The 19,072-nt window shown below is 38.8% G+C and overlaps 2 protein-coding genes across 4 annotated transcripts in view; one reads left to right on the forward strand and one right to left on the reverse strand.

Annotated features, from left to right (window-relative positions):
• podxl (podocalyxin-like) overlaps nucleotides 1–12,863 on the reverse strand; it is a 28,438-nt gene extending 15,575 nt beyond the window's left edge. The window contains exon 1 of the mRNA XM_028451211.1: nucleotides 12,860–12,863. Coding sequence (XP_028307012.1) covers nucleotides 12,860–12,863 — 4 coding nt within the window. The remainder of the gene's footprint in view (nucleotides 1–12,859) is intronic.
• On the forward strand, nucleotides 11,394–18,313 carry nfyba (nuclear transcription factor Y, beta a). Of its 3 annotated transcripts, none has more exons than XM_028449693.1 (7): nucleotides 11,394–11,502; nucleotides 13,811–13,904; nucleotides 13,987–14,117; nucleotides 14,828–15,025; nucleotides 17,419–17,497; nucleotides 17,587–17,666; nucleotides 17,795–18,313. In XM_028449693.1, exons 2-7 carry the CDS (start codon nucleotides 13,811–13,813, stop codon nucleotides 17,825–17,827), a joined length of 615 nt encoding a protein of 204 aa, XP_028305494.1. In that variant the 5' UTR covers nucleotides 11,394–11,502; the 3' UTR covers nucleotides 17,828–18,313. The 3 variants fall into 3 exon arrangements, with proteins under 3 accessions (XP_028305494.1, XP_028305493.1, XP_028305495.1); XM_028449692.1 differs by having other exon boundaries at nucleotides 11,417–11,502; nucleotides 13,736–13,904; XM_028449694.1 differs by lacking the exon at nucleotides 11,394–11,502 and adding an exon at nucleotides 11,541–11,783.
• Nucleotides 18,314–19,072: the final 759 nt, after the last annotated feature.

The following is a 19,072-nucleotide window of genomic DNA, read 5'->3' on the forward strand; positions in this document are numbered from 1 at the left end:
GTGTGTGTGTGTGTGTGTGTGTGTGTGTGTGTGTGTTTTGAAGAAGGTTCAGTGTCAGGAGGCTCTGCTCCATGCAAAAACTTTTCCTACACTTTGACTAGAAAGAGCGTTGTTATTAACCCTCCTTTTTGGCCACGCAGCCCCAGAGCAGATGGGGACTGAAGGTCAAAGGTCAGCGGAAGGTGATGCAGGATAAGCTAAATTGTTAAAGAACATTCTCCAGACACAGTCCAAGAGAGAGCTATCAGCTGAGGAGCCAGGAGGAATCACCACGACAGTTGTCAAGCTGAAAGACAGATATCTTTATCTGCTCGTGCTCAGTAATCTATTGCTGCTGTTATATGGATACATCCCTGAGTGGCACTGCAAGCTGTCAACCTGATGCACGGCAGGCTTACAGGGCCCATTGGTAAAGTTAACTGTGATTCAAATCTCCCATAGATTCCTCAGATACAATACCTTCTAAATACTTGTGCATGTGCAATGATGACTGAAGTTTTCCATTCACAGACATGTAAGAGAGCATTTGGGATTTGTAGCTGCTAACACTGAATCAGGTTAACATCAAGATAATTTATTTCCTTAAAAAGTTGTTGGAAAAAAGAAATCAAACAGTGACTTGGGTGTGTGAAGTTTGTGTGATTTTACATCAAATATCAACCTGGCTACAGCCAGATTGATGTGTAGCCCTCCCTCTAACTCGAGTTTTCCACATCGATCTGGGTCTGTGTCTGACGAATCCTTTCGGAACCAGGGAGGGACATCAACAGGTTGCTTGAAGCTGATTGGGTGAAGCGCCTGTCCACCATGATTTGTTTTGGCATCCAATAAATACCGTATTCCTCGATTAATTATTCCAATCCATTTACAGTTCAAGAAGTAAACAGCCCTTACCAATATAATAGTCTTTGACCATAAATAGCATGTACAAGTAAAAATGATGGATGATTCTTATTTTCTTTAGGAAAATATGTACAGGGGGTTTCTGCAGGGTCAAGATAAGCTACGGTTTTAGAGGAAAATTAGTTAAGGTTTGACTTGGCCTTCAAATTCTCAATGTTTTCAGTATCTATGAAATGCGCTCGATAGAGAAGTTCTACCTGGGAACTAAACAGACTTAAAGCTGCAGTATGTAGAATCCTACGCTCTGTTTACGAACCGAAACCGAAACTTAATCTCCCTTACCGGTATCTTTTGTGAATGCTCTTAGCAACTTTTTTCGTAATAGAGACTAGTGAAAACTGTATGGACTTTATCTTTTGTTAGTGGAAAGTTTTTTAGAGACTCTAACAAAACCATGTTACAATTAGATAACATATTGCTCTAATAAGAAACCTTGTCCGTGGATGAATTAAGCTATTTTTAGCATTAGGAGAAGCAGCCGGAAAGTGGAATGGTTGTGGAAAACCACTCAACTCGAGGTGCATAGACTCCATTTAAAAGAAAAGATAATGTATCTAAATGAAATAATAAAGCGTGCCCGCTCTGCTTATTTCACTAATCTCGTTTTGCAAAATAAGAGAAACCCCAAGGTCTTGTTCAATACTATTGAAAATCTTGTTGCACCACCACTGTCCCATGTGCCTGTACACACACAGGAGGACTGTAACAATTTTTTAAACTTTTTTGTAAACAAAGTACAAGACATCAGGGCTAGCATCACTCCTCCCTTGGTTAGCTTCTGCACTGCCTCAGCCCCTGTGAGCTCATGGTCCTCCTTTACTCCTGTCAGCCTACAGGATGTTCAAGTTTTAGTAGGAAAGATGAAACCCTCATCGAGCTCTGTAGACATTGTTCCTACTTCTCTGCTTTTAAATCTTTTTGATGTTGTTGGTCCTTGGGTGGTAAAATTGATAAACCTCTCACTTATATCTGGCTCGGTCCCCAGCTTTTTTAAACATGTGATAATAAATCCCATTCTTAAAAAACCCAATCTTGATCCGGGGTAGCCTATAAACTACCGGCCCATATCTAAGCTTCCCTTCATGTCTAAACTCATGGAGAAAGTGGTTGCTGACCTTATACATGGAACAGCATGATATTTATGATAAATATCAATCTGGTTTTAGATCAATCCACTCCACTGAAACTGCTCTTCTGAAAGTTTCTAGTGACGTGATGATGGCTGCTGACTCTGGTCGTTACACAGTTTTAGTTTTACTTGATCTGACAGCTGCCTTTGATACTGTAGATCACAGTATACTGGTTGATCGACTCAAATCTGAGATGGGGTTTTCTGGTACTGTTCTCCAATGGTTTACCTCTTATATAAATGGAAGAACTTTTAATGTTGCTATTAATGATGTTATGTCCAATATGTCCAACCTGTCATGTGGAGTAGCCCAGGGCTCTGTTCTGGGCCCTGTTTTGTTTTTATTGTATCTGATGCCTCTTGGTCGGTTGATCCGTGGTTTTAAAAATGTGTCTTATCATTTTTATGCTGACGATATCCATTTGTACTGCTCCTTTAATGACTCAGAGTTTCACTTTTTATCAGAGTTCTTAGATTGTATATCCTGTATCAAAAACTGGTTGTCATCAAATTATCTCCAGATAAATTCAAACAAAACAGAAACTCTGATCATCGCTCCTGATAAAAACATCCCTCTGATTAAAAACTCCCTTGGTGATCTGGGCTCATCTGTTAAAACCAGCCTCAGAAACCTTGGGGTTGTTTTTGATCAGTCCATGTCTTTGGAGGGAAATTGTCATCAATTGACTAAAAACTGTTTTTACCACCTGAGAAATATCTCTAAAGTGAGGCATCTTTTATCAAAATCAGATCTGGAACTGGTCATACACGCATTTATATCATCTCGTATTGACTATTGTAATTCTGTTTTTACTTGTTTTAATAAGTCGACCCTAAACAGACTCCAGATCGTTCAGAACGCTGCTGCCAGACTTTTAACTGGTGCTTCTAGAACATCCCACATCACCCCCATTCTTGCTACTCTGCACTGGCTTCCAGTTAAGTTTTGAATAGAGTACAAAATATTAGTTCTTACATTCTGAGCGTTACATAGTCAGGCCCCTAAATATATCTCAGACTTGTTGTGCCCCTATACTTCAGGACGAAGCCTTCTGTCTTCAGGTCAGGGTCTCCTAAAGACCCCAAAAACTAAATTTAAGACCAGAGGAGACCTGGCGTTCCAGGCTGTAGCTCCCAGACTCTGGAATAACCTGCACCAGTCTCTCAGGGAGCTCAACTGTGTGGACACTTTTAAGAAACTGCTGAAGACTACACTTTACAGAAAAGGTCTTAGTTAACTGGATTTTAATTTTTTATTATCCTTTAATGTTGCTGCTCTTAAGATGTTTATGCATCCATGTTTTATTATTCTATTATAATGTTGCACTTGTATTTTTGCCACAACTCTGTACAGCACTTTGTGATTTTATCTGCAAAAAGCGCTTATAAATAAACTACTTACTTACTTACTTTTATTAGTGTCAATCTTTGAGTCTCTTTGTGAGCAGTTTGCAGACCACTTCAGAGCAAAGGGGATGATCTGTGGACTGTTAAAATCAAGGTTGAGTAAAAGGTCAATAGTTAAAAATAAAACTTTGGGGTTGTCATTAGTGGACATTATTTTTGATGGTTCATGTTGTTTTGTTTTTTCTCCACCTGCTCTCTGCCACCCTGCATCTTCTTTTAAGTTTATTCAATTCCTCATTTCTCCATGGGGGTGTAGGTTTTGTGAATATTTGTTTTATTTTAATTGGAGCTGGGCTGGACTGAAGTTTACTGTTAAGATCATCCACAATAAAATCACAGGGGGCAGGTAAAACAGGCAGTGGATATTTGATATTTAAGGTGTGATGTAGCGCTTCCTCGCTGTTCTCGCTGAAGCCTCCCGCTGGATAACACCGGTAACATTAAAAAACACACAATAATGGTCAGAGACTGAAGCCAAGTCAACAACAGAGGACACACACGTGGAAAGGCCATCTGCGAGGACGCAAAGCTGTCAGTTCCTCCTGAGAATGTTTGTGCCTTAGACTGTTGCTTCTCCACATCAGTTTGCCTTCTTCCGCTTGATTTGCTGTGTAACTGTTGTACCTAACGATGGAGCCTTCTGCTGGGACGTTCGCCGTTGTACTTTTAATACCGATGGTACGTGAACGCGCCTGACTTCACTCGAGCAGAGAATAGTATTGCCCAAAATAGCTCATGGAGCACACATGTTTGTAGAAAGATCTCTGATTGGCTGACATCCAGCATCATGTTCCTGGATTTATAAACTTAATTTACAGTGCCAGGAGAAGGAGAATAGATTCACTGTATACGCAGAACACTTTGGATTACAATATGCTCAAAGATGATCATGGATTTTTGACCAAATGATGATTAAAAAAAACCCTTACATACTGCAGGTTTAAAGCAGTGATTATGAAAGGTTCTCTGCCATCATCTGCTCCAACACCCACCAACCTACACCCTTTTTTTCTTTTCAAAAGTTCATCAACTCCATTTTAGAGTAAACCCATTTCCTCGTCAATTTAGCCATTTGTGTTTTGTTTCCATTTCATGGTCTATCCCTGTTTAGATGACTTTACTTGCCATCAAACTGCCTGAAATCGTACCAAACATGCAAAATGTCATTAACAGAGTCAAATTCAGATGCTTCAAATTACCATTTGAAAATGTGTGATATGGGCCAAAAACATGTGAGGGTTAAGTGAGTGATTTCATTTTCAGCTAAGTTTAGTCACGATAATTCAGAATCGGAGGTTTGACACATGATTTTAGACATCTGTTCCTGGGAGGCGGTTGCACACCAAAACACTGTTTGTTAAACAAGGAGAAGTTGCTTGAGATTATGAGTGAAATTTAACATGTTCGTCCATTTGCTACACTTGCTAGACATTCAATTAACCGACTCCGGTGAAAAATAGCGTGTAAGTGCATGCTATGGCCACAAAACATGCATGTGAGGTATTTCCAGATCATATTGTGGTCTGATTTTAAATGAAAAACAAAACAAAATGGTTAATACTTGCTTTTTCCAATTCAGAACGTAAATAAGAGGCACTGGATTGAGTGGTGTTGCCTGTGAGTGACTGGTAATCACCTTTTCATTAGTCATTAAGTTTTTTTTTAAACACTTTTGCATGTTTGCACTTTAGTCATCATGGGCTCTGATCATTGTGATTTTTTTGTGTTTTCATGGTGGTTCAAGTGTTTTTAGTCACTGTGAACTTCTTTACCAACAAGGATTATTATTGTAACAACACATCATCAGTAGGGTATATCTAACTAAGTAGGATTACTCTTCATTGTCTTTTTTATTTTTTACTTCTGTTTTTTTTTGGTAATTATTGCTCCTTTACTACAGGAGAAAAGACAAACCATCTTATGGATACATGATCTACATAGGCAGGCATACAACAATGCGCTGGCCTGACGGGTGGCCTGACCAAAACGTAAAGCTAAAAAAAGGAGGAAAAGGAAAGAGACAAGGCAGTGGTGTCTCAGTGTGTCTTTGTTGGGAGCAACTCTTCAGCCATGCCGTTGTGAACATGTGTTTGTGTCTCAAAAATGTGTTGAAAAGACTCAAAGTTATGCTGTTTATCTCCCAAGTGGGAGCGGTACAGGAAACAGCCAATGTGAGTGTCCCAGGGAAAAAGACTGAGGGCGATCCCTGTAGTTCTATAGAAGGAAATGAACCACGTGGGCGTGGGCATGACGGCGACCACTTCCAGCCTGGAGGCCCAGAGGCATGGCTGCACAGAGGAAATGTGACATTTTGCATGCACATTAGATGTAGATTAAGCTATTTTTGTGCCAAGAATAACTACAATACAGCCTTAGGTGACTGATATATCAAGAGAAGCCCCAAATGGCCAAGTAGGGACTAGGTCATTTTACTCCAACACAAACTGTTTTATCGACATTGGAATTTATACCAGGGAGGTTGCCATACAGTAAAGCATAGTTTGCCTAAGGAGTGGATTTATATGACTGTTTCGCTTCACTTGTAATTCATGCTGAATATTAAAATCCATTTGCAGAGCTTAACTCCAGAGAAAGCAGATTTCCTAAAATTAATTATAGAGTTTTACGAAGGTAATTTGATAACAATATTAAAGATTAAATTTGGTTTACCAAGGATTTGACCCATTTACAAGTTTTTTGTCATCTCTAAAAATTGCTTTTCATTATTTTTCTTAATCCACTTCACAACCTATGTTTACAGTGATCTCACACATTTTGCTACAAGTTCTCTAAACCACACAATGAACCCAAAAACCCTCAAAAAATAGAATAATTTCAGCTGTCAGAGGTCCTCAAATCATTAGTCAGAATTTAAAACTGTGCCTATGACCTTTCAGTGGGTATACATTTATCAGTTGTTTACCTGATTAAGGAGAGAAAAAAAGTGATTTCATTTTTAAAATAATTTTCAAGCAAGCTTCATCAAATCATAATGTTTTTCAGAACTAATGAGTAACAAATGATAGCTAGAAGTTAATTTTGAATCATGTTTTCTGAAAGGAATTTGAATTAAAGGCACATAAGTAGTAGTAAAATAGTAATGGTTTGGTACTACACCAGTAGTGTCTTGCTTTTTGCAATAGAATATTATTCTGAATTATAGATGATACAAAGAAACCATGCCCTTTTTATGGTTTATTTAAACATTGTTCCTTAAATAGCAGACCAGTGGAGAACCCTTGATCAAAGATATTTGAGACATTTTATCATATTTGTTAAATACACTACCAAAAATTATAGGTTAAGTGTCAAAACCTGATTTATCATAGAAAAGAATTAAAAAAATTTTATCCTGGCAGGAAATTTCCTCCTCCCACTTTTTCCTGCAGTAAGCTATTCCTGGTAACTTCTGTTGAGAAAAAGAAACATCAAACATGAAGAACAACACGAGAGTAAATGGTCAGGATTGTACTGAAATATAAACCTCCCAAGTGAGTCTTAAGTAAAAGTGAAAAACACAGAATCACGTACAAAACTGTATAGCAAAGTGCACACAGGTTGACTACATCTTACGCAGCAGGGACAGCAAAGTGGTAACAGGCCAAAGTGTAACCAGGCAGCAACATGGGGTCATCTGCAGAAAGACTGGAGATCAAAGTTAGTAGGAGAACAAAAGCAGAACCAAAAAATAACTGGTGGAAGTATCGTAACCAAGAGTTTTGTGTTGAGTTGAGGAAGGTTTAAATTGGACACTGAAGAGTCAGTGAAAGCTGGAGAACAACTGTAATGATCTTGAAGGAGATAAACTGAAAAGCTCTAGATCAGGACAAAGATACTTGGTGGAGGAATATGAGAAGGTGCAGGAGAGCATTACAAAGAAGAAGAGAGAGAGAAAGTAAACAGACAGGAAGCAAATGTATCTCAAAACAAAAGAAAAAGGTAGCAAACACTAAGTGATAGATTGGGTTGTACTGTATAAGAGGATGGACTCTAGAAAAGGACATTGGCAAGGTAAAAGGAACGGGAAGGTTACGCTGACTTGTCAGGAAAGTATGTTGAGAAGGTGAAGGATGTGAAAGTTTCAGATTGGCATGAAAAATAAACTAGTGAAGATGAAGTGAGGACTGCATTGAGGAAGATGAAGAATGGGAAAGCTATTGGTCCACATGACATCCCAGTGGAAACATTGAAACGTTTGAGGAAGATGGCAGTAGGGTTTATAGACTTTACCTAATCCTGGACAGTGAAGCCTGTTATTGTGAATGTCACCAGGTCAGCTGGGTTGGTAGGGAGGGGGAGGAGCACATCTTTAAAACCTCAGGATATACGTTTGTTATAGTCATGAAGGACATTTTCTATTCTATTACTCGAATGGGTTCTGGAATGACAATATCCATTGTTATTAGCATCTTATTTGAGATTGTGAGGTCATGACTTTTTGTTTGTACAATAAAGTGCCAGTGGTGCATGCCAAATCCAGGGAATGTCCAAGATTGTGGAAAAGTTAATTAGATGATCCATGTAAAAATGAAATAAAAAGAAGAAAAAGAAGAAGTACTTCAAGAAATTCTCATGTAAACTTGCAGTCTTGGGATGTCTGTTAATGTTGAAGTCACCATAATATAGAGGGCTACAATCGATATTCATTATTTAGTGTTGACAGGGTAGACTGGGAAAGAGACAGAGGGTAGTTGGATTTGTGTGTAATATGTTGACAAAAGCATGCAAATGTGCGTTTTTGAACAGAATGTTGGAATAGCTGCTGGCTGGGAAGAGTAGTAAAAGACTGATGAGGGAGATGTCCCGGGCCCTCATTTATAAACGCTGCATATGTACAAAAGAAAGCGTACGCCATTTGTAACCAACCCTTGGGATTTATAAAAAAACAAACTTGGCGAGAGAATGTGCGCACCTCATATTGCACTCTCCTGTGTGTGAATAATCATCACTATCATTCACCTGACCTTTTATAGGCACCAACTTTAGAGTTTATTGTGATTTGTGCCCTGTTTTATAAATCTGAAAGCTTTTTTGCTTATGCATTTCCTGTGTTTCAGCATACGTCACCTGGTCTTACCTACGCACAGTTTTATAAACGAGGCCCCAGAGCAGTAGTATCAAGAGCAAAGATGGGCAACTGTAATTACAGCGTGACCGCAAACATGTAATTATATCTGATCTGAAGGTCACATTATCAACATTCATGTCAGCATTTAGAATAATGACAAATCTGAGCATTTACACAGCAAAAAACAATGGTCTGTGTGTGTTTTAGAAGTCATTTTATAAGTTTGTTCTAATTTTCTGTTTTTTTGTTGTTTTGTGTTTTTGAATTCATTTTTGGATTTGTCATATTGTGTGTTTTTGTTGCCATTTCGTGTTTTTTTTTTTTTTTGTCATTTTGTGTATTTCATTAGTGTTTTGTGAGTAATTCTGTGCATTTTTGTTGTCATTTTGTGTTTTTAGAGTCATTTTTTGGTTGTTTTGTGTTTTCTTCTACAACTTTGTTTTTAGTAATTATGTGTATTTTTTATCTTGTTTTGTGTATTTTTTTAGCATTTTGTGTGTTTTGAAGAAATTATGTGGGGGCCACACAAAGATAGACTAAGGGCCGCATGCGCCCCTGGGTCACCAGTTGCCCATGTTTGATCTAGAGACATACAGTAAGTTGATCAGTCATAGTCTGAAGCTGTGTGAAAGAGTAGCAGAGAAGCTGCACTGTGTTGTTTTGGAGGTGTAGAAAGCAAAATGATAAGGGGTTCAAAAAGGAAGTGCATGAGGAAGTCAGGGGTGCCTGAGAAGTATTTCAGCTGCAAGTTATCATTTTGGCCTCAGAATATATGTGGAAAAAGGGTACCTTGCTTTTATTTATACCTGCATATATTTAAAGAACACCTCTGGCCAGGTCTTCAAAGCACAATGAACAGATGAACTAGATCTCATTGTTTCTACCAGTTCTGAGCTGATGACATAGCTCAGTATTTTCTGATATTTATTAAACAAAAAAAGCTTTGTGTTTTTCATCTATTGCATGGTTTACATTGTTGACCACTGCACCTATGATCCTCCCAGTCGCATGATGGTTTGCACTTCTACAAAAGATCTTAAAAAAACAAGTTTGGATGAACTACGGCCGGGCCCGCGGAACGTCTCTGCGCCGAATAGCACGTACCAAGTTCCCGAGAATTCAGTCAAATGACTCGTTTCCACCAAGTAAAAGAAGGTCTTCGAGAGGCTCTTGACATCCGCTCATAGAATATCCATGTCAAATTACAGCCCGATTCAACGAGCATTAACGGAAGAGTAGTAATTTGGCGACCCCATGGCACATACGGAGTAATGGGCTCTATTCATAAATCTAATTGAAAATTGAGACACAGAGACAGAATGGTAGACAGACAGACACTAGCACATTTAGACCTGTGATCAGACGCTTCAGAAAGCCACCAGAGAGATAAAAGGCCTCAGAAACACCTGGAGGGAAGCTGTCACACACGCTTTTCCCCTTTCTTCTTCTGCTTTGTGTGATAATGTTTACTACGATTTCTTCTGGTTTATTTTTTTCTTGCACTCCAGCGTCCTCCAGGGGAGGAGTGCCCCATGCTTTGAAAACCCCTGATCAAATCTATCCATTTATGATCAAAACAGACATTTAAATCAAAAGAAAACACCATCCGTACAGCCTGCATTACTGTTTTCCAAAATATCGGTAAGTAATATGTAAATGTAATGAACATTGTAAATTATTTTGTAATGTTTCTTGTCTTTTAAAAGCTTTTAAATCAGTGTTTCACGAGTGGTGGCGTGGTTCTTCACGGGTGGCGTCAGAAGCCTGATCCACACAACAACACCAGGTGGCCTCCAGTACAATTTTTCAAGTAGGAGGAGAAACATCCAGAGTTATGGAAGAATGTTTCCATCACTAATAATAAAAATGTGTTATGTAAAAATGTGTAAAGAAACATACAAAATGGTGAAGGAATAATTTTACAGTCAAGACTTATTTATGTACTTCACTATTTTCTACCATGTGTTGAATTCTAAGAACTGAATAAACAGGCAAAATATGTGTTTTGAATGAATTATTATTATTATTATTATTATTATTCAAAGTGTAATTAAGAACAGTCAGTGTTGGTACACTGCGACTTTCTATCTCATAATGATGAATTTCTTTCTCCAAATTACGACTTTCTATCTCAAAAGTATGACTCTTTTTCTCAAAATTATGACTTTCTATCTCATTATTATGACTTTCTAACTCATAATTCTAACTTTCTTTCTCAAAATTATGACATTCTATCTCAAAAGTATGACTCTTTCTCAAAAGTATGACTCTTTCTCAAAATTATGACTTTCTATCTCATTATGACTTTCTTTCTCAAAATTATGAATTCCTATCTCATTATTATGACTTTCTTTCTCATAATGAGGACTTTCTTTCTCAAAATCATGACCTTCTATCTCAAAAGTATGACTCTCTTTCTCAAAATTATGACTTTCTATCTCATTATTAAGACTTTCTTTCTCATAATTATGACTTTCTCAAAATAATGACTTTCTATCTCAAAAGTATGACTCTCTTTCTCAAAATTATGACTTTCTATCTCATTATTATGACTTTCTTTCTCATAATTATGACTTTCTTTCTCAAAATTATGACTTTCTATCTCATTATTATGACTTTCTTTCTCAAAATTATGACTTTCTTTCTCAAAATTATGACTTTCTATCTCATTATTATGACTTTCTTTCTCAAAATTATGACTTTCTCTCTCATTATTATGACTGTCTAACTCATTATTATGACTTTACTAACTCATAATAGTTAGTTTTTGGTGTAAACGGGCTTCCATACGGAGTCCATTGTTGTCAATGATAAGTGTTGCAGTACTAGCCATTGTTTTTAGGTGGTGTAATGTGAGCATGGAGGCAGCGCGGCCCCTAGCGGTGTGCTGCGGTAGTGCAGCAGCGGCTCCGCGCTGGGACTGGTCGTTTTCAGCCATTTTCCGTCCAACCAAACAGCCGTCTGAGGCAGCGAACCAACCAGGGCTTCATTGCAGGTTTGTGTCTGGCTCCGGCCAATGATTGCTAACCGATTCCTCTTTAGCTCGAATGGAAATGTCCGTCACTGTCTGTTTTTTTTTTTTTTAATTTGTTGTCTGCGTGAATGAGGGCTGCTCATCAGGAAGTAATCCAAAGGATTCAACTTTAAACATGAGTCTTTCTCATTTCGGCCGCGGCCGCGTCTTTGTTCCGACACAGAAAGGGCAGATAGAGGGTGGCTTTATGTGGAGAACCGGCTCAGGGGACACCGTGTGCCTGCATATTGCACCAGCAGAAGGTAGTGGTCTGCCCGGGACAGCCTGTGTCTTTCTGCCCTCATCATTGTGTCTTTCTCTGTGTGGAAAAAGCTCACTGTGAGCTAACGTTAGCTAAACATGCCATCGACACGCACTGGTTAGCATCATAGGCTAGCATGAGATGGTTTAGCTTAGGTCTGTAAATATATAACTGGATATGAGCTAACCACGCACTGCGTTTAATTACTAACACCACGGCGGAGCACGTTTTCTTACTTATTTATAACATACAGTGATGCATCTTCATCAACATTGTGGGCAAACATTGGTTTTTGATCCAAAATGTGCTTAAAGGCGCGTAAACGAAGGAATAGGTGTTTCGAATCAGTCGGTGAGCATTTTAGCTGATGATTGACTACGTCACTGACGACACAAAGTTTAATCTGAAAACTTGTCCTGAGGCCGTAATGTGGTTTTATTTTATTTTAGCTTCCCACCTTTTGGTTACACATGGAATATTAATTCAAAGACAAATATCAGTCAAAATGATTCATTTTGTAGTATTTAGTCAAATTGTAGTTTTTATTTTATTTATTTTTAAAATCTCATATACTGCTGTACAATAGAAAGAAGAGGTAGCAGTGACAAAGATATAAATCAATAATAATGATGGATGGCACCTATTTCTAAACTAGCTGTATCTGTGTAGGAATTCTGTTTTCTTTAATATTATTAAGGTCGTGGCTATTGATACGGAAATATATCCATAGACTGCAAGTTTATACGGATTATAGTTTAGGTGACGTGATAGGTGCACCACGTGACTTAAAGTTCTGTCAGTTTTATTTTAGCTCATATTTATTTTTAGCTTCCTTGCTAACCCTTTTGTTTTAGTCCTGTCCCTAACCTTGCCCCAGGAAATAGCCTAAAATGTTTTTTTTTTTTTTTTTTTGTATATGTATTTTTAAAGGTGGAATTTGCCGTGTTAAATATGTTGAAATGAAAAAATGTATATGACGAAAGCAGGATTTGAACCCATGGCAGCGAAAGGAAGAATCCTGACACGGTGAAAACACAGGCACATTATGCTTATGTAGAAAAGGTCCGGAAAACTCACCCATAGTCCCTTGGGCTATGGCTATGTTTCCGTATCGATAGACACTTTCTATTATTAATGACTGTAAAGTCTATACGCATGTCTCTTGTAAGGAAAGGTGTGTGTGAGTGTGAGACTCAACATAGGCTGTTTGTCGTCTTGAATTTAGATAGGATGTTTAACCTATGATTGGGACGTCCAGAGATGAGAGAAATGCTAAGAAATATATGCACTGCTTTTAATTTATTAGTTATGTGATATGTGAAAATATTATGAAAGAAGCCAGTCCAGGAATTTTCCTGCTGAAATCTAAGCAGATACAACATGGCTTTAGTTTCTTAAAGCAAGCTTTTTTACTCATGTATTTTGTGTTTTACGGGTAATAATACAGCTTTGAGAGTAGCTCGTGAGCACCCGTGAACTATTGTTTCATTGAGCTCATATGCATACACACCTTCTTGCATTTGAAGATATGGATTTTAAAAAAAATAGATAAACAAAAGCCGTGTTTTCACTCCCAGTGGCAAAACAATTCATCCTCTTTTGTAACAAACCTCTTTATGAAGTGTTTGTTCTAAAGCACACGTGTGTTCTAGTGGATAGTCTGTCCTTAGATGGCAACATCATTTCGGAACAAGAGTGTTTGTTCTTCTCTATGATGTGAACTGATTGACAAGTTTTGATTCACCGTATAACTACTTATAAAATATGGCTTTTTTCTTACATACCTGTATATGCTAATACATAAATGATTCTAATATGTCAAACTACAATTCCCATTTCTAAGGTCTTTTATTAAACATCCAACACTAATTTATAACTTTGGTTATTGCACCATACATTTTCAGTCTCCTGCGTGCAGCTGAGTTGAATATGTAATGGGTTGCGTCCTGGCAGGCTTTCTGCTTGGAGGAATTGAAATAAACACACCTGTTAGAGCTGGATTTGATGGAGGGGCTGGATGTGTTGCAGATGGATGGAGACAGCACCACCACCGACCCCTCCCAGCTGGGCATCACTGGAGAGTACATGGCCTCCAGTCATTACGTCCTCCAGTCACAGGATGGTGAGGAGCATCTCCTAATGCCTCTGCATGCTGCTCACTTTTGATCCATGGTTTTTTTTGAGCTGACTGTTTCTTTCTGTAGACGACGGCGAAGAGAATCTAAATGACCATGACGACGGCGGTGCAAAGGAGAACTACAGGGAACAGGACATTTATCTTCCCATTGCCAACGTGGCTCGCATCATGAAGAACGCTGTTCCTCAGACTGGAAAGGTGTGTGTCTGCGTGCGTGCGTGTGTGTGTGTGTGTGGATATATCGTCAAAAACGTTCCCACTTCTAAGGTTATGTCATCCCACGATAGAAGCGATAAATACTCATTGATGACGTATATAAGTGTGCGCAGTGTTGAAATTAGGCCTAAATTTATCCAAGAACGCCCCTAAAAACCTTGTTTCAAGGGCCAAAATTGCTCCAAGTCTTTTGTCAACAACTTATTATTCTCTAAAACACTGTTACCGGGAGCTCCGCGATGCTGCCGCCCTTCACACACATTACACATTATGGTAAGATTTAACACTTGTATAGAAGGATAAAAGCTAACATATCACACTTTGTGTGAAATAAATGTTTGCATAAAATTAATGTCACTTTTCATCCGTCCCAACTAGTGAAATAAATGAATTGCATACAATAACACTAATAGAGTGACCGACGTGCACAACTATATTTCATAAAATATCAGCCCGTGAGGTCTTTGAGTCAGCAGCTATTGTAGCTTCTTTTCAATGTGTAAATGTTATTACTGAAGCAGATTCTAGTGATGTACTCAATTTCATTTGTGTTTGTAAGGAACCTGTTTACACTTTAAGTTGGGAATAGTTTTATTCATTTATCGTAATATTCCGTGTGTGTGTTAGAAGAGATGTTGGATGCAGCTCTATCTTTATCTGAAGAATATTTACTGTTTTCTTCATTCCCACAGATTGCGAAAGATGCCAAAGAGTGCGTACAGGAGTGTGTGAGCGAGTTCATCAGCTTCATCACATCTGAGGCCAGTGAGCGATGCCACCAGGAGAAGAGGAAGACCATCAATGGGGAGGACATCCTGTTTGCCATGTCCACACTGGGCTTTGACATGTACGTGGACCCGCTGAAGCTCTACCTGCAGAAGTTCAGAGAGGTGAGGCACAGGAGGCAGTGATCACATTAACACAGAAACTGCACTTCCCTGCATGCAGTCTCAACTCAAACATGAAGATGGTGAATTGCTTCCCAACTGCAGTACTTCAAAATAAAACCAGAAAAAAGTACTATTTTAACTACATTATAAATACAGCTGCAACATTTAGTCACAGAAGTCATTTTTTTTTTACATCAAAAGTGATGTTCCAAGTAGGCCTGGGCAATATATCGAGATTAAAGATATATCGAGATTGAAAATTACAATATCGTCTGTAATGATGTATTTTTATTTTATAGCTTATTTTGTATTAAAATACTTGTTTTACGACTCACTGCTTTTGCTACTTCTCAGAACAGCATAAAAAGCTTAGTTTGATTGATTGCTGAGTGCATCTTAACTTAGACATATGTCTAAACAAGCCACACTACGGAACTCACTCACACGTTCTGTCCCTTAGAGGAGAATAAGCCAAAAGTGACACACATTGTGCAGCTGTTTGTTAAAGGTCCAGTATGATGCTATTTTTCACCCATCTCCATTTGGTCTAAGAACCCCAACAACAAAGTATTTGAGGTTTATTTTCCCAAACTCTCCTGTTTTCAGGAGTTTTCGCCTCTGAAAAGTCAGTTTCAGAGCAAAACGGGCTGATTCGCGGCCTACTTATGCATATTCATCAGTAGGCATGTCTGTAGACACTAGACACAACAGCTGATCACTGGCGACTTTCTTTTGCTATGCCCACACTTGTTATTGTTTTCAGCCAAAAAACTGTACATTACAGTAAAACACATGGATATTTAAGCAGCTTTTATGATTTTGAGTTAGACAAACACTGGTTTATGATGTGATGGTGGACCTTCTTCCTCCACAGGGACACATCAATATCCTGACTACAAAACCGCACCTTCATAGTTTTGTGCCTCGTATTACACCATCTATTATTCACAAACACAGCCAGACCCCCTCCTTCCCGCTTACCACTCTCCATCGTCCTGTAAAAGTTGGAAGCCGTTCAATTCCAAAACCGAGTCTGGTATTAGCGCTGTGAGCCACGAATCTTTAAACATCCCCACGCAACATCCTCAGTTCACGATGGATGTTGTGTCACGCTGCATAGACTGGTGTAGCATTAGCACGGAGTGCTAACAGCTGAATGGTGTAAACAATGGCTGCGGCTCCAAGCAGTGACTCGCGACACGATCGCAAAGATGGCAGACACAAGCAGCAGAAAAAGTTGTGCAGTTTGGGCATCCAGTAATGCAGTTTGCATTTACATATATGACAATTAAATATAATATATATGCTATGTGAAACCGCAGTGTTTGTTTTAGCTGTTTAATAGTTGGAGAGGGAGGAGCTCACATTCTAGTATTATGTCCATGGTAGGAGGAGAGTATTGTCAGGAGGACCGTCAAGTAGGTGATGTCACGCGCCGAGCAAAATCTAACTCATCCGTTTGGAGCTGTTTTTTTTTGGGGTTTTTTTAACAAAATGTGGAATAACAAGGGAGGGAGGAAACAACTTTTTCAACTTTGGCCCTCTGAATGAGGCTAAAGCGATGTATATCACTGTAGCAAAACCATTATAAAGTGATTTTTTTCATCCTACCTCACCTTTAATAAATGTGCCTGTAGTCCTTATCACCCAGCCCTAGTTCCAAGTCGGTGATTATTACATCAAAGTATTTCAGCCTGAATTTCGGTTGAACTAAAGGATTACTGTAACATTTGAGAAGTGATTAATTTACCATATTTTTGAAGAATCTACAAATCGGTCGCTCCATCACGTGTTGCTTCTAATCGCCTCGGTTCATTGATGATTGGCACCTTTTTAAGCCATTAGAATGCCTCTTTTCTTAGGTTCTTATTGGCTTTTCTGGTGCCTTTCAAACTAAGCAGCCAATTTGATCACACAGGGAGACGGGCTCTGTTCTAGTTCTATCTCTGGTGATAAACAGATTCTCTCGATTCCACTGAGCTATCATTTATTAATGCGTACACCTCTTCACTGCGACACATTTACATATCAGTCCATCTACAGAGTTCTATACTCTGCTTTCTGACCTATGAGTCCACATCCCATAATGCAATACACAAGACTTTTCCCTACAAAGTCAATACACAGTGTTTACAGTGACGATCAAAAAATACTTTCAAGCTCAATTTCAACCTTTTACATCTCTTTTTGAGCAAATTATTTTTGATCTATTGATCTATGAGGCCTACATTATGTCTTATCTGATAAAAAATGATTGTGTCATGCAGCTTCAAAGGAAAAGCATATCTTAAAGATTTAAGAGTGTGATTGTTAATGGTCTGCTCATATAGAACCCTTTAATAATGAATGCTGTCTCAGTAGTTGTGCTCATATATTTCCTTATATCTCTGCAGGCCATGAAGGGAGAGAAGGGAATGCCCGGAGTGTCGGTAGGAGAAGGCATCGGTGAAGACCTCACAGATGACAGCTTCAGTAAGTCAAACATGAATGTTGGCACTTTTACCATGTATTCTTCTTGTACTGCTCTTATTGACTATGATGGCCTCTAATTCCTTATTTAGCAAACCCACTGCCAGCGGGGATCATCACAGCTGATGGTCAGCAGCAGAATGTCATGGTTTACACCACCCCATATCAACAGGTATACTCAACAGATCACACATAAAGCAATTGTGACCAGGTTATGCCAAGGCAGACAGAATTAGCTCAGTTTAGCTCCAGTGTAGCATGTCAGTGTTCAGTTGTGTTCTGATATATTCTTGTTTCCAGATTCCTAATGTGCAGCACATCCAGTTTTCATGACGAGGTGTCTGCCAAATCGGAACACATCAGCTCCACCCAAGCCCCACCCTCCTGGGTGAACTCTGATCCATCACGGGTCATGGACAGAGGAGGAGGAGACGAGGGGCATCAGCAGAACCTCTCTCGTACAGAGAAGTCACTACCTGTTCAGTTGAGTTTAGTTTTTAGTTGTGAGGTACCAAACGTTTTGGAGCATGTCCAAAACAGCTGGAAATTTAAGGCTTTATTTTAAAGGCTCATCTTCTTCCAGAATCTCTTAAGTTGTAGAATTCTAAGCATATAGTATTGTTTGCTTTTAAGTGTTATGTTTGGCAGGAGAGAGTGTGTTTGTGTGTGTGTGTGTTGGCTGTAATGCATCGAATGCTTGTTTTGAATGTAGCCTAGCCCAGTTGTTACTGTCACATTAAATTTAGCTTGTTTTGTACTTTCACAGTTGGCTGTATGTTTTGATGTTGATCCTTGGAATAAAAACTCAAACGTGTTTAATTGTGTCTTACCTCTACTTACAGTCCATCACAGCACAGAGACTGCCTCATTAACAGTAACCAAAGACCTCCTAGTATCCTCAGACAGAGGGTAAAGCATGATAAACTCTAGAAGAGACTGAAAGTGTTTCTGGGATTAAAGGTACAGCACTAGGTTGATTTAAATCCTACTCAGAATCAGTTTCATTAACCATGTATGTTTTACACACAAGGAATTTGACTTCGTTAGGCTGCGCTCTCTCTGTACAATGTAAACACTAAATAACTCAAAAATATTAACAAGTAATTCCAAGACTAAAAGAGTAATAAGATTCAGACTGAATAAGATAAGAATGTAGTGGTAGTATTACAAAAGGGTTATGAAGTAAACATGAGGTAGTTATCTTTTCCAGAACTTACATTAGAGTGTGCGTAGATGATCAATTAAATAATATACAGATATGTACATTCACAGTGACAGTTCCAGGGTTATTTCACAGCAACAGGTCTGACACTCTTTGTTTAGCATTCATCAGAGTGACAGCCTGGGGGAAGAAACTATTATGATGGGTTGTTTTGGCGTACAGTGATCTGTAACGCCTGCTGGAGTTTGAACAGTTTGTGTGAGTGGTCTGCAGTGATGGTACCTGCTCGTTTCCGGACCCTGGACCGATATAAGTCCTGGATCGGGGGCAGGTTGACACTGATGATCTTTTCTGCAATCCTGATTGTTTGCAGTCTGTCTCTGTCTAGTTTGGTTGCAGATCCAAACCAGACAGTG

This window comes from Gouania willdenowi, chromosome 6 (genome assembly GCF_900634775.1).
Source record: "Gouania willdenowi chromosome 6, fGouWil2.1, whole genome shotgun sequence".
Lineage (NCBI taxonomy): Eukaryota > Metazoa > Chordata > Actinopteri > Blenniiformes > Gobiesocidae > Gouania > Gouania willdenowi.

What these genes read in the sequence shown, in the direction of transcription:
- nfyba (XM_028449692.1), top strand. Translation starts at nt 13,787, where the DNA reads ATGGAGGGGCTGGATGTGTTGCAGATGGATGGAGACAGCACCACCACC. An exon ending in CGTCCTCCAGTCACAGGATG is followed by an intron (nt 13,905 to 13,986) that starts GTGAGGAGCATC and finishes TTCTTTCTGTAG; the next exon opens with ACGACGGCGAAGAGAATCTA. An exon ending in CCTCACAGATGACAGCTTCA is followed by an intron (nt 17,498 to 17,586) that starts GTAAGTCAAACA and finishes TTCCTTATTTAG; the next exon opens with CAAACCCACTGCCAGCGGGG.